The sequence below is a fragment of the Bombina bombina genome, chromosome 5, assembly GCF_027579735.1.
Source record: "Bombina bombina isolate aBomBom1 chromosome 5, aBomBom1.pri, whole genome shotgun sequence".
NCBI lineage: Eukaryota > Metazoa > Chordata > Amphibia > Anura > Bombinatoridae > Bombina > Bombina bombina.
The window spans coordinates 668,585,024-668,600,368 of record NC_069503.1 but is presented as its reverse complement, the minus strand read 5'-3'; the positions used below and the strand labels follow the sequence as shown (position 1 = coordinate 668,600,368).

At 40.7% G+C, this 15,345-nt stretch overlaps 1 protein-coding gene across 1 annotated transcript in view; it reads left to right on the top strand.

Moving 5' to 3' along the window:
- DROSHA (drosha ribonuclease III) overlaps positions 1-15,345 on the top strand; it is a 734,939-nt gene that overhangs the window by 405,670 nt on the left and 313,924 nt on the right. The window contains exon 18 of the mRNA XM_053714616.1: positions 4,282-4,420. Within this exon, the coding sequence (XP_053570591.1) occupies positions 4,282-4,420 (139 nt within the window). The remainder of the gene's footprint in view (positions 1-4,281; positions 4,421-15,345) is intronic.

The following is a 15,345-nucleotide window of genomic DNA, read 5'->3' as shown; positions in this document are numbered from 1 at the left end:
TCTATTAAAGAGAGAACCGTATATTCGGTTTCAAACAGACAATGACACAACAGTGTCATATGCCAATCATCAAGGGGGGACCCACAGTCCCAAAGAAATGTATCTAATACTTTCTTGGGCTGAATCCAACTCTTGTCTAATCACTGCGATTCATATACCAGGTGTAGACAATTTAGAAGCAGATTTTCTCAGCCATCAGATTCTACATCTGGGGAGTGGTCTCTCCATCCAGATGTGTTCTATCAGATTGTGCCGATGTGGGGTCTTCCAGACATAGATCTGATGGCCTCTCGTCTAAACAAGAAATTTCCCAGATACCTCTCCAGGTCCAGCTTTTAATAGAAAGTTTCTTCAGGCATCTGTCTCGGTTTGATTCTAGTGCCTATGATTTAAGAAAACTAAAGTATTTTTTTGGATTTAATTTCTCAGCGGAATTAGCTGTTTTTATTTTATACCTCTCTCTCTCTAGTGACTTATGGACTTCCACATCTTGGTTATTATTTCCCATACGTCACTAGCTCATGGACTCTTGCCACCTATATGAAAGAAAACATAATTTATGTAAGAATTTACCTGATAAATTAATTTATTTCATGGTGGCAAGACTCCATGAGACCCACCCATTTTTGGGGGGTTATGCTTTTTTTTTTTTTTTTATATAAAGCACTTTATCCTATTCCTCTTTTTTATGTTTTTACTCCTTTTTCACCTCCCTAACTTGGCTATACATTAAACTTAGGTATATGTATATATATTTTTTTTCTTTCTTATGGCAGTCCACAAGTTCATTAATTTACCTATGGAAAATAATTCACCTGGCCACCACTTCCCCTACCCTCTCAGTAGTTATTTGCCTCGTCTCATGGAGGTTGGCAGAGAATGGTGAATATTTTAATTTATATGTTCCTCAATGGATGTCGCAGTGAAGCTTCCCATGCCTCCTTCCAGTTACTGATGCTATCCCCCCTTCTAGGTAAACAGTATTAGTTAAACTGATTTCCCTTTTGTGTCACAGGTCACTGTCAGATGGAGGAACTTGCTCTCAGACCTGGAAATTCTGTATCTGCACCACAGCAGAGGGAAGTCTAGAAGACATCTGATGGGGTAAGTCCCTGAATTCCCCTAATCTCCTCTAATGGCTTGTTACCTATTTATGGGACCAATTTTCTTTGAAAAGTGTTTTCATCCAAAAAGGACTGGCTTCCACATTATGGGGTAAATTTTTCCTTGTCTAAAGTGGTAAGTGAACACTCTTAAGATATGTCTGATAACCTCTGGTGGGGGATTGGCAGGATGTTGCCTGTATTGTGCGCTCCTATTAGAAGCTGAATGAGGGGATGCAGTGATTATCAGCGGCTTCTGAGTCATAATTGCAATCTGCAGTTTTTGCTGTGCTGAGCACTTTGCCTGTTGCAGGAAAGAGAAAGTAAAACATGACGACTCTGTGGTTGGAGGCTACTATGGTCAGTCATGCTCAACATTCTGATGAAACTAATTCCAAAGTAGCTTTTTCCTCATAAGAGATTCAGAGTTGGTTAAATTTTAGACTCAGGCTTGAACATTTAAAATAATTTGAGGTTTTATCCACTTTGTGCGTCCCTGAGTCTTCGGAAAAGAGGGTTCATAGGCTGGACATGGTTTATCAAACTAAGTTAAAGACCCCAGAGTTGTTTTCAGTCCCTTCTCTCATGGCGGATATAATATCCAAGGAATGGGAGAAGCCAGGAGTCCCCTTTTCTCCTTCTCCAAATTTTAAAATAAAAAATTCTAGTACCGTCATTTCTCATTTAGGGTTGTGGAGTATGGTGCCCAAGGTCGATGGTGCTTTTTCCACTCTGGCTAAGCGTACTACTATTCCCTTGGAGGATAGTAGATCCATTAGGGATCCCATGGACAGAAAACTGGAGGCATACTTGAAAAGGATGTTTATTCTTTTCCAGCCTGCAGCAGGTATCGTGGTGCAACTCCATCTGAACTGATTTTGGTTGAGACACATTTGGAGGATATTAAGGACCAGATTAGAGCCCTAAAAACGAATTCCTTTATTTGTGACGCTATTATGCAGATCATTCGACCTAAATGCTAAGTTTTCTGGATTTGAGGTGCTCGCCAGGCTAGCTCTCTAGTTGAAGTCGTGGTCAGCAGACATGGTTTCTAAATCCAGACTTCTTTCTTTGGCCTTTAAGGGCAAGACCTTACTTGGTCCAGGTTTGGACTCTATTATTTCTGCGGTGACTGGAGGCAATTGTGCTTTTTTTTCCCCCAGGACAAGAAAACTAAGTCCAAGGGAAGTCTGTCTTGAAATTGTCATTCCTTTCATCAGAATAGGAACCAGAGGAATTCAGCCTCCTCCAAACCGGATCAGCCAAGGAGTACCTGGAGTAAACAACCCAAGACAAGAAGTCTACATGAAGGGTTGACTCTCGAACTGGGGAACAGGTGGTGTAGGGGGCAGACTTCTCAATTTCAAGAAGCGTGGATTCAAAATGTCCCAGGATCCCTTGGTACTGGACTTCATCTCTCAGGGATACAAAATAGGTTTTCGGGTCTCACCCCGAAAGGGGCAGATTTCTTCTCTAAAGAATTTCAGGAAGAACAGAGAAAAGAAGTGCTTTTCTGAAATGTGTAGAGGATCTAGTACCCATGGGAATTATTGTCCCAGTCCCTCAATCAGAGGGGAACAGGGTTTTATGCTGTTCATCATTCCCAAACAAGAGGGAACCTTTCGCCTTTTCTAGATCTTAAGTGTCTAAACAAGTTTCTGATAGTTCCTTCAAGATGGAAACTTTTAGGTCTATTCTGCCCTTAATACAGGCGGGCGGGGCAGTTTATGGTAGACGTTTTGGATACTTTTCGTTTGCTTGATTTCATCTGAGACCTCTTCAGTTATGTATGCTCATACAGTGGAACAGAAACCAATTTGATCTGTCTCAGATAATCGGTTTGGATGCCCTCTTCTGATTGCGATTTCTCTCAGGCATGTGCTTCCTGCGACCATCTTGGGAGATTCTGACAACGAATGCGAGTGGTGAGCTGTATCGGGTCAGGGAATCTTGCAGCCAGATGGCCATCATCAATGCCCTGCTTGCATGGTCCCAGTTACGTTCCGTCCATTTTATCCAACTTCAATCTGACAATATAACGACGGTGACTTATATCAACCACCAGAGTGGAACTCAGTTCTTTGCCCATGGGGGAAGTCTCTTGAATCCTTCAGTTTGCCAGAGACTTTCAATTTTCACATCTCCGTTATCCACATTCTGGGTGTGGCAATTGGGAAGCAGATTTTCTGAGCAGACAGACCCTACGTTCCGGGGAATAGTCATTAAACCAGGAGGTGTTTTGCGAGATCACCCACAGATGTGGGTACCCAGAGATGGAACTGATGGCTTTCCGTCTCAATGCCAAACTTCTGATATGGGTCGAGGTCGAGAGATCCTCAAGCAGAATTTGGATGCCTTAGCAGTTCCGTTTAACTTCAATTTTGTATATCTTTTTTTCTCCAATTGTCCTCCTTCCTCAAGTTATTGCTCGAATCAAAGAAAGAATGGTTCTTTAAACTGTGCCTACCGTTTATGACTGCCTTCACTACTTCCCGCCCGCTATTCATTGTGTGTCCTTCTCAGCTTGGTTATTAATTTCTCATAGGTAAATGATTGAATTTGGGGACTCTCACTGCCATTAGAAAGAAAACATTTATTCTAACCTGATAAATTATTTTCTTTCTTGGCAGTGAGAGTCCACAAACCCGCCCTGAACTTCTGTAGTGGTTACAGTGTTATGGCACCTCTAATACCCCCTTTTATCTCTCTACTTTTCCTTATCCTCAAACTGCTGAGTCTATACGGGAAGTGGGAGCGATATTTAATGATTTGTTTGGTGTGTCTTTGGCTCCTCCTGGTGGCCAGGTGAAGTATTTCACATAGGTAAATTAATGAATTTGTGGACTCACTGCCAAGAAAGAAAATAATTTATCAGGAAAGCATAAATTGTGTTGTGTTTTTTTGTTTGTTTTTTAATAGATTAAACCTATGCAAGTATTTTTCATGTGTACTACACATTTTGAAATTTTGAAATTTATTTTTGTAGCAAGTCCACCCCTGCTACTTTTAGAATTCACCTATATTTTATATATAATGACATGAAATATTAGGTTCAATACAATCAGACTATAACTTGTATATATGGTTATCTTCATATGCTGTTGCTTGTGAATGAAAATAAAGTTTGTCTTCAGTTGTTGTTGTATATTTTATTATCTTTATTGTACTTTGTTTTCAGCTTGCAATGACTCATCCAAGCCACCACTTAAATTTCGGAATGAATCCTGACCACGCTCGAAATTCTCTTTCTAATTGTGGAATAAGGCAGCCTAAATATGGAGATAGAAAAATTCAGTATATCCACCTGAGAAAAAGAGGTATGTAGATGCTTCATGTTCATAACAAGACAATACTTGTAAGACCATATTTAATCCAGATTGGATATAGTCTGATACAGTTAGAGCACAGATTCAGGTACCATTATGTCATGGCATGCGACAAGTCCGTTCCAAGGTATAGTTCTAGATTATGATGGAAAAATTGTTCCTGTTATGTGTTTCCTTTGTATCATCTGCTATTGGGGATAACATGTTGTTTTATCTTTTAAAGGGACATTAAACACTAAATACATACTAGATAGAATGATACATTCAAAGAAAAGATTAGTCCATGACTAAAATGTAGATGTATTTTTTAAAGTTTCATTAGTTGTTTAAAAAGTGACAAAATAAGTTTTAGTGTCTATAAAACACTGGGAGCTGCCATGTTGTAACTTGTGTTACCTTCTCTGCTGTGGCCAATTAGGGACAGTTATACATAGGTCATTAGAGTGTGCAGCCAATGGTTGTGCTGGATTTAACAGTGTTCTGCACTTCCATTTCTAACAGGAACTGAAAAACTCACATTTTCAGAATGGAATTACAGGCAAAGAGGACAAAATAAATATTGAAAGTATATTGCAGATTTGTTTTATATATACAATTTATCATTTTATATTACCATCTCAAAGTGTTTAATGTCCCTTTAAGTAGCTGTTCCCAGAAGTCTTTTAATGTGCTTCTCTTCCTATATATACAGCCCTCTTCCTGTAAGCTTTAGTTGTTCTTCATATTTAAAGTTTGGTTGCATGATTTGTTACCTTGTATAGAAACTGGCAGCCCTCTTTACAGATGATCACAATATAGCTTCCTCTCTTGGATGGCATATTATTTTTGGAAGCCTGCAAGGTGTTTGTTAGCGATCTTCTAGCAATTTGCTGTACTTTGAACTTTAGCTGCTCTACTTGCCCTTTTTAACAGTTGTTTACTGTGTGGTTTTATATTTCATATTTCTAAAGTATTTTTGTTTCTCATTGTCCGCTTTCCTGTTTAGTATATATATATATATTTATTTTTTTTGGGGGGGGGTTATGTTGTCAGTATTCTTCAACTATGCAAAGTTTAAGGAGAGAGAGGGCCCCCTTATACATTGTATAGACAGTGGTTTAGTATGCCTGGTACCTGTATCAGAAGAGCAGGTAGAACCTGTGTGTGTGTGTAAGTATTTCATATTAGGAAATTAATTTAATTGCATATAAATGTATTTATATTTAGCAGATTATGTAGAGTGCTTGTTTCTGAAAATGAGTGTGCTGGAATTGCGCGTTTTTGTGTAGGTGGCATAAACTAATAAACACTTTAATTGGCTGAGGAACAGTGATCTTTTTTTATTCCAAAAGACAGAGTTACTTATTTAATGGTTTAAGTTAAACTATGATTTCTCCTGTTAAGTGTGATCAGTCCACGGGTCATCATTACTTCTGGGATATTAACTCCTCCCCAACAGGAAGTGCAAGAGGATCACCCAGCAGAGCTGCTATATAGCTCCTCCCCTCTACGTCACACCCAGTCATTCTCTTGCACCCAACTAATAGATAGGATGTGTGAGAGGACTGTGGTGATTTTACTTAGTTTTTATAACTTCAATCAAAAGTTTGTTATTTTAAAACAGCACCGGAGTGTGTTGTTCCTTCTCAGGGAGAATTTGAAGAAGAATCTACCTGAGTTTTTTCTGTATGATTTTAACCGGAGTAGTTAAGATCATGTTGCTGTTCTCGGCCATCTGAGGAGTGAGGTAAACTTCAGATCAGGGGACAGCGGGCAGGTTCACCTGCAAAGAGGTATGTAGCAGCATATTATTTTCTGAGAATGGAATTGACTAGAAAATACTGCAAATACCTATATAAAGTAAGTTCAGCCTTAAATGCAGTAGTAGCAACTGGTATCAGGCTGTCATGTATGTATATTTTCACTTCAGTATTCTGGGGAATGGCATTTCACTGAAATAATACTGTTTACATAAAACTTTAGCCTATTTTGCAGTTAAAACGGCTTGCAGCAGGCTTTTTATGACAAATACATTTATTGATGTTAAACGTTTTTGCTGGCATGTGAAATCGTTTATATTTCTGAGGTACTGGGTAAAAACTTATTTGGGCATTAGTTTTATCCACTTGGCGGGCATTTTGTTTGATTTATGACAGTTTACTGATCTCCCTCACTGTTGTGTGTGAGGGGGAGGGGCTGAATTTGGCGCTTTTACTACGCATCAGAAATTCAGTCATAAGTCTGTTCTTCTTCCCTGTATGATCCGGTTCATCTCTACAGAGCTTAGGGGTCTTCAAAAGTTATTTTGAGGGAGGTAATCACTCACAGCAGACCTGTGAGATTGTGCTTGACTGTGATAAAAAACGTTACATTCTGTACTTTTTTTCTGCTATTAAAGGGCTAGTTATCCATTACTAATGGGAGCAATCCTTTGCTAAAATTGTATTTTTACTGAGAAAAAAGTTTGTTTTTCATAAAATTATCTGTTTTATTGTACTCAACTGTCATATCCTTCTGTGCTTCTTAAAGGCACAGTGCGTTTTTGCATACTATTTATAAAAGTGAATTGAAAAGTATTTCCAAGTTTGCTGGTTATTTGCTAGTGTGTTAAACATGTCTGACTCAGAGGAATATCTCTGTGCTATATGTGCTAAAGCCAAAGTGGAGCCCAATAGAAATTTATGTACTAATTGTATTGATGCTACTTTAAATAAAAGTCAATCTGTACAAATTGAACAGCTTTCACCAGACAACGAGAGGAAAGTTATGCCGTCTAACTCCCCTCACGTGTCAGTACCTGCATCTCCCGCTCGGGGGGTGCGTGATATTGTAACGCCGGGTACTTTAGGGCGGCCATTACAAATCACATTGCAGGACATGGCTAATGTTATGACTGAGGTTTTGTCAAAATTGCCAGAACTTAGAGGGAAGCCGGAGCACTCTGGGGTGAGAACAGAGTGCGCTGATAATACTAGGGCCATGTCAGATACTGGGTCACAGTATGCGGAACATGAGGACGGAGAGCTTCAATCTGTAGGTGACGGTTCTGATCCCATTAGAGTGGATTCAGACATTTCTAATTTTAAGTTTAAGCTTGAAAACCTCCGCGTACTGTTAGGGGAGGTATTAGCGGCTCTGAATGATTGTAACACCGTTGCAATTCCAGAGAAATTATGTAGGCTGGATAGATACTATGCGGTACCGGCGAGTACTGACGTATTTCCTATACCTAAGAGGCTTACAGAGATAATTACTAAGGAGTGGGATAGGCCCGGTGTGCCCTTTTCCCCCCCTCCTGTATTTAGAAAAATGTTTCCAATAGACGCCACCACACGGGACTTATGGCAGACGATCCCTAAGGTGGAGGGAGCGGTTTCGACTCTGGCTAAGCGTACCACTATCCCGGTGGAGGATAGCTGTGCTTTTTCTGATCCAATGGATAAAAAATTAGAAGGTTACCTTAAGAAAATGTTTGTTCAACAAGGTTTTATATTACAACCTCTTGCATGTATTGCGTCTTTCACGGCCGCATCAGCCTTTTGGTCCGAGTCCCTGGAAGAGACTCTTGACTCAATAACTATAGAGGAAATTTCAAACAAGCTTAAAACACTTAAGCTAGCTAATTCATTTGTTTCTGATGCCGTTGTACATTTAACTAAACTTACGGCTAAGAATTCCGGATTCGCCATTCAGGCACGCAGAGCACTGTGGCTAAAATCCTGGTCAGCTGATGTTACTTCTAAATCTAAGTTACTCAACATACCTTTCAAAGGGCAGACCTTATTCGGGCCCGGTTTGAAGGAAATTATCGCTGACATTACAGGAGGTAAAGGCCACGCCCTGTCTCAAGACAGAGCCAAGCCGAAGGCTAGACAGTCTAATTTTAGTTCCTTTCGTAATTTCAAGACAGGAGCAGCATCAACTTCCTCTGCACCAAAACAGGAAGGAGCTGTTGCTCGCTACAGACAAGGCTGGAGACCTAACCAGTCCTGGAACAAGGGCAAGCAGGCCAGAAAACCTGCTGCTGCCCCTAAGACAGCATGAATTGAGGGCCCCCGATCCGGGACCGGATCTAGTGGGGGGCAGACTTTCTCTCTTCGCCCAGGCTTGGGCAAGAGATGTCCAGGATCCCTGGGCGTTAGAGATCATATCTCAGGGATATCTTCTGGACTTCAAATCCTCTCCCCCAAAAGGGAGATTCCATCTGTCAAGGTTGTCAACAAACCAAATAAAGAAAGAGGCGTTTCTACGCTGTGTACAAGATCTTTTATTAATGGGTGTGATCCATCCGGTTCCGCGGTCGGAACACGGACAGGGGTTTTACTCAAATCTGTTTGTGGTTCCCAAGAAAGAAGGAACCTTCAGACCAATCTTGGATTTAAATATCCTAAACAAATTCCTAAGAGTTCCATCGTTCAAAATGGAAACTATTCGGACAATCCTACCCATGATCCAAAAGGGTCAGTACATGACCACAGTGGATTTAAAGGATGCTTACCTTCACATACCGAATCACAGAGATCATTTCCGGTATCTAAGGTTTGCCTTCCTAGACAGGCATTACCAGTTTGTAGCTCTTCCATTCGGGTTGGCTACGGCTCCAAGAATCTTCACAAAGGTTCTGGGGGCTCTTCTGGCGGTACTAAGACCGCGAGGAATCTCGGTAGCTCCATACCTAGACGACATTCTGATTCAAGCTTCAAGCTTTCAAACTGCCAAGTCTCATACAGAGTTTGTACTGGCATTTCTAAGATCGCATGGGTGGAAGGTAAACGAAAAGAAGAGTTCTCTCGTTCCACTCACAACAGTTCCCTTCTTGGGGACTCTTATAGATTCTGTAGAAATGAAGATTTACCTGACAGAAGACAGGTTAACAAAACTTCAAAACGCCTGCCGTGTCCTTCATTCCATTCAACACCCGTCAGTGGCTCAATGTATGGAGGTGATCGGCTTAATGGTAGCGGCAATAGACATAGTCCCCTTTGCACGCCTACACCTCAGACCGCTGCAATTGTGCATGCTAAGTCAGTGGAATGGGGATTACTCAGACTTGTCCCCCACTCTGAATCTGGATCAAGAGACCAGAAATTCTCTTCTGTGGTGGCTTTCTCAGCCACATCTGTCCAAGGGGATGCCATTCAGCAGGCCAAATTGGACAATTGTAACAACAGACGCCAGCCTGTTAGGTTGGGGCGCTGTCTGGAATTCCCTGAAGGCTCAGGGATCATGGACTCAGGAGGAGAGTCTCCTGCCAATAAACATTCTGGAATTGAGAGCAGTTCTCAATGCCCTTCTGGCTTGGCCCCAGTTAACAACTCGGGGGTTCATCAGATTTCAGTCGGACAACATCACGACTGTAGCTTACATCAACCATCAAGGAGGAACAAGAAGCTCCCTAGCGATGATGGAAGTATCAAAGATAATTCGTTGGGCAGAGTCTCACTCTTGCCATCTCTCAGCAATCCACATTCCGGGAGTGGAGAACTGGGAGGCGGATTTCCTAAGTCGTCAGACTTTTCATCCGGGGGAGTGGGAACTTCATCCGGAGGTCTTTGCCCAAATACTTCGACGTTGGGGCAAACCAGAGATAGATCTCATGGTGCCTCGACAGAACGCCAAGCTTCCTCGTTACGGGTCCAGATCCAGGGATCCGGGAGCGGCCCTAGTAGATGCTTTGACAGCACCTTGGACCTTCGGGAGAGCTTATGTGTTTCCACCCTTTCCGATGCTTCCTCGATTGATCGCCAGAATCAAACAGGAGAGAGCATCAGTAATTCTAATAGCGCCTGCGTGGCCTCGCAGGACCTGGTATGCAGATCTAGTGGACATGTCATCCTGTCCACCTTGGTCTCTGCCTCTGAGACAGGACCTTCTGATTCAGGGTCCTTTCAAACATCAAAATCTAATTTCTCTGAAGCTGACTGCCTGGAGATTGAACGCTTGATTTTATCAAAGCGTGGATTCTCTGAGTCAGTAATTGATACCCTGATACAGGCTAGGAAACCTGTTACCAGAAAGATTTATCATAAAATATGGCGTAAATACCTGTATTGGTGCGAATCCAAAGGTTACTCTTGGAGTAAGGTTAGGATTCCTAGGATATTGTCTTTTCTACAAGAGGGTTTAGAAAAGGGTTTATCCGCTAGTTCTTTAAAGGGACAGATCTCAGCTCTGTCCATTTTGTTACACAAACGTCTGTCAGAAGTTCCAGACGTTCAGGCTTTTTGTCAGGCTTTGGCCAGGATTAAGCCTGTGTTTAAAACTGTTGCTCCGCCATGGAGTTTAAACCTTGTTCTTAACGTTTTACAGGGCGTTCCGTTTGAACCCCTTCATTCTGTTGATATAAAATTGTTATCTTGGAAAGTTCTATTTTTAATGGCTATTTCCTCGGCTCGAAGAGTCTCTGAGTTATCAGCCTTACATTGTGATTCTCCTTATCTGATTTTTCACTCGGATAAGGTAGTTCTGCGTACTAAACCTGGGTTCTTACCTAAGGTAGTCACTAACAGGAATATCAATCAGGAGATTGTTGTTCCATCCTTGTGTCCTAATCCTTCTTCAAAGAAGGAACGACTTCTGCACAATCTAGATGTAGTTCGTGCCCTATAATTTTATTTACAGGCAACTAAAGATTTTCGACAAACATCTTCCCTGTTTGTCGTTTACTCTGGTCAGAGGAGAGGTCAAAAAGCTTCGGCTACCTCTCTCTCTTTTTGGCTTCGTAGCATAATACGTTTAGCCTATGAGACTGCTGGACAGCAGCCTCCTGAAAGAATTACAGCTCATTCCACTAGAGCTGTGGCTTCCACTTGGGCCTTTAAGAATGAGGCCTCTGTTGAACAGATTTGCAAGGCTGCAACTTGGTCTTCGCTTCATACTTTTTCCAAATTTTACAAATTTGACACTTTTGCTTCTTCGGAGGCTATTTTTGGGAGAAAGGTTCTTCAGGCAGTGGTTCCTTCTGTATAAAGATCCTGCCTATCCCTCCCGTCATCCGTGTACTTTTGCTTTGGTATTGGTATCCCAGAAGTAATGATGACCCGTGGACTGATCACACTTAACAGGAGAAAACATAATTTATGCTTACCTGATAAATTCCTTTCTCCTGTAGTGTGATCAGTCCACGGCCCGCCCTGTTTTTTATGGCAGGTCTAAATTTTTAAATTATACTCCAGTCACCACTGCACCCTTTAGCTTCTCCTTTCTCGTTGGTTCTTGGTCGAATGACTGGGTGTGACGTAGAGGGGAGGAGCTATATAGCAGCTCTGCTGGGTGATCCTCTTGCACTTCCTGTTGGGGAGGAGTTAATATCCCAGAAGTAATGATGACCCGTGGACTGATCACACTACAGGAGAAAGGAATTTATCAGGTAAGCATAAATTATGTTTTCTTAGGATATCATTAAGGTATTCCCTTGTCTTGAAGATGCCAAAGAGCAAGGGTCTGCAGTCTTTAATATCCCTCTACTGATTCAACCTAGTTGAAAAGATATGCATCCACTGACAGAAAAGAATAACATATTGCTTTGCTACGGTTCTAGTTCTTCTGTTTGTCTGCATTTTATTGTTTGCACTTACAGTTTTTGGTTACTGCATTTTTTTTATTCTAAAAATTGTCAATGTGATTTTTTTTCTGGAGTGAAGGGAAGTATCTTCTTTCCATTCCTCAGATTTGAGTTTCTCAAAAATGGTTTATCAAGTTTTTCATTAGTTACTTAAAAGAGCAAGTTTGTTTCAATAGAATATTGCTCTTTATAACCTTGTTTCTTTCATAAAGGTGGTGAGAGTCCATGAACCATTACTCCTGGTAATTCTGCTCCTGGCCTCTAGGAGGAGATAAAGATTCCTAAATCCCTAAGAGCCCTTAAAACCCCTCTTACGTCAATGGTAAATCAGTCCTATATTTTCCTTCGCAGGAAGAAGGTTCTGAGGTTCCCCCTCAGAGAGCTTCTATATGAACAACAGGAAGCTTATGGAGTGTATCGGGTAGTGGCACAATTGTACCCAGTGGGAGTCAGTGGGGGCCTGCCACAGGTGTCGTGGGGACCAGTCCCTAGCCTTCTGTTGGATTATAGTTATACTCTACATACACAGAACCTCTGCTGTGACACATACAACACTGGATTGGCTCCGGATCCTCGCATCAGAAGACTGCCCCGCAACTCCGGCAAGAATAAAGAAGATGGTCTCGCTATAGATGAAGATGGATCAGCCTGGATGAAGACTTTTCGCTGCCTGGAAGAAGATGGATCGCCGGACTTCAGTAATGGTAAGAACCTATTTTGGGCTTAGTGTTAGGTTTTTTTTTTTTTTTGTGGGTTTTTTTTTTGTGTGTGTTTATTTTTTTGTGGGTTTTATTTTTTAGATTAGGGCTTTTTTATTTTTATGGGCAATGGGTAGATTATTTTTTTCTTTAGTTAGGTGATTTTTTTTTTATTTTGAGGGGGAATTTGTATTTTTTGTGGAAAAACAGCTATCTTTAGGGCAATGCCCCACTAAAGACCCTTTTAAGTGCTTTTGGTAGTTTGTTAGATAAGGGTTTTTTTTTTTTTATTTTGGAGTGGCTTTTTTGTTTTTAAGGGGGTTTTAGATTTGGAATAACTTTTTTTTTTTTTTTTTTTTTTGGATAATTTAGTTTGTTATTTTCTGTAATCTTAGCTTTTTTTATTTTTTGTAATCTTAGCTTTCTTTATTTTAATGTAGTCCTAGTTTTTTTTTTATTTAAATGTAAAAAAAATTGTGGTAATTTTTAGTTAATTTTTAAGGAAGTTAGTATTTTGTTTTCTTTCATGTAAGTGGCAAGAGTCCATGAGCTAGTGACGTATGGGATATACATTGCCCCCTCCTGGTAGGAAAGTTTCCCAAACCTCAAATGCCTATAAATACACCTCCTTCCTCACTCATACCTTAGTTTTACAAACTTTGCCTCCTTGTGGTGGTGATGAAGCAAGTTGTGCTTGATTTTCTTCTGTGATAGGCACCTCTAAGCATATTAAAGCCCAGTTCCTCTCAAAGTACAGTGTTTGTCTAAGTTTTGTTATGGGAGTATTGCCTAACGATGTCATGTTTTCACCTATGAGAAATCTATTCTAAGGCTCTCTGTAATCGGTTGCAGAGATTCATCTCTGCCTCCCTTTGCAGATCGACATTATACTCTACCATTACCTCTGCTGATATGTTTCAGTACTGGTTTGACTGTCTGCTATATGTGAATGGGTACTAGAGATGAATTTAAACACTGGCACTATTAAGGCAGTCCCCACTATTGTCTAGTGATAGGTGTGGTTTATAGTATACCACACCACTGAATTATATAATAATTTGGGTGGGTTGGTGCTTGTGCATGAAATTATGAACTAAGCAAGAATATTGTGGAAGTATAGAAATTATCCACAGGACAGCATGCACATCTAGCACTATGCCCAGACTCAGGGCGGTACTATTGCAGGATAGTAAAATATAACTTTTATTAAATATTAAAATATGTACAAATACAAACAAAACACACTGTGAATTAAAATAATCCTAATTATTACTATTATTGGGAGTCAAGTGTTGACACCAGTATTAAATAAATACCTGTAGTAATCAAATAGTAGGTGTCGCACTGTTTTTGGTATATTAATTGTGTAATGCCTCTGAGCAGAAAGGTAAATTGAAAAGGCAGTGCTAATCTCCTTTTTGTTTCAATATAGTAGGATATTAAAAGGATTCTGGATACATATTTATATATATGACTGTTTATTAACGGTTTTTCCGTTTTTCTAATCCGTTTTGGGGCTTAAGGGGTTAATCATCCATTTGCAAGTGGGAGCAATGCTGCTTTAGTCTCTTATACACACTGTAAAAATTTCGTAGAGTTTACTACTTTTTATCACTGTTTTGCAGTTTGAGGTAGTTTTTTTCTCTTAAAGGCACAGTACCGTTTTTATTTAATTGCTTTTTCACATTTATTAAAGTGTTTTCCAAGCTTGCTGGTCTCATTACTAGTCTATTAAACATGTCTGACATAGAGGAAACTCCTTGTTCATTATGTTTAGAAACCATTGTGGAACCTCCTCTTAGAATGTGTGCCAAATGCACTGACCTTTCTATAAGTTATAAAGACCATATTATGGGTTTTAAGGATTTATCCCCAGAGGTTTCTCAGACTGACAAAAGTGAGGTTAAACCACCTAGCTCTCCCAATGTGTCAGAACCTATATCTCCCGCGCAAGTGACCCCAAGTACATCTGGCGCGTCCAATGCGTTTACCTTACAAGACATGGCGGCAGTTATGAATCATACCCTCACAGAGGTATTGTCCAAACTGTCAGGGTTACAAGGAAAGCGAGACAGCTCTGGGGCTAGAACAAATACAGAGCTTTCTGACGCTTTAGTAGCTATGTCTGATATACCCTCACAATGTACAGAAGCCGAAGCAGGAGAGCTTCTATCTATGGGTGACATTTCTGATTCAGGGAAGGCGTTACTCCAGTCTGACTCTGAAATGACAGCATTTAAATTTATTCTTGAACACCTCCGCTTGTTGCTCAAGGAGGTTTTAGCAACTCTGGATGACTGTGACACCATTGTAGTCCCAGAGAAATTGTGTAAAATGGACAAATACTTTGCAGTGCCTGTTTACACTGATGTTTTTCCAATCCCTAAGAGGTTTTCAGAAATTTTTACGAAGGAATGGGATAGACCAGGTGTACCGTTCTCTCCCCCTCCTGCGTTTAAAAGGATGTTTCCCATAGATGCCGCTACACGGGACTCGTGGCAGACGGTCCCTAAGGTGGAGGGAGCAGTATCTACCCTAGCTAAGCATACAACTATCCCCGTCGAGGACAGTTGTGCTTTCCTAGATCCAATGGATAAAAAATTAGAGGGTTTCCTTAAGAAAATTTTTATACAACAAGGTTTTATTCTCCAGCCTCTTGCATGCATTGCCCCAGT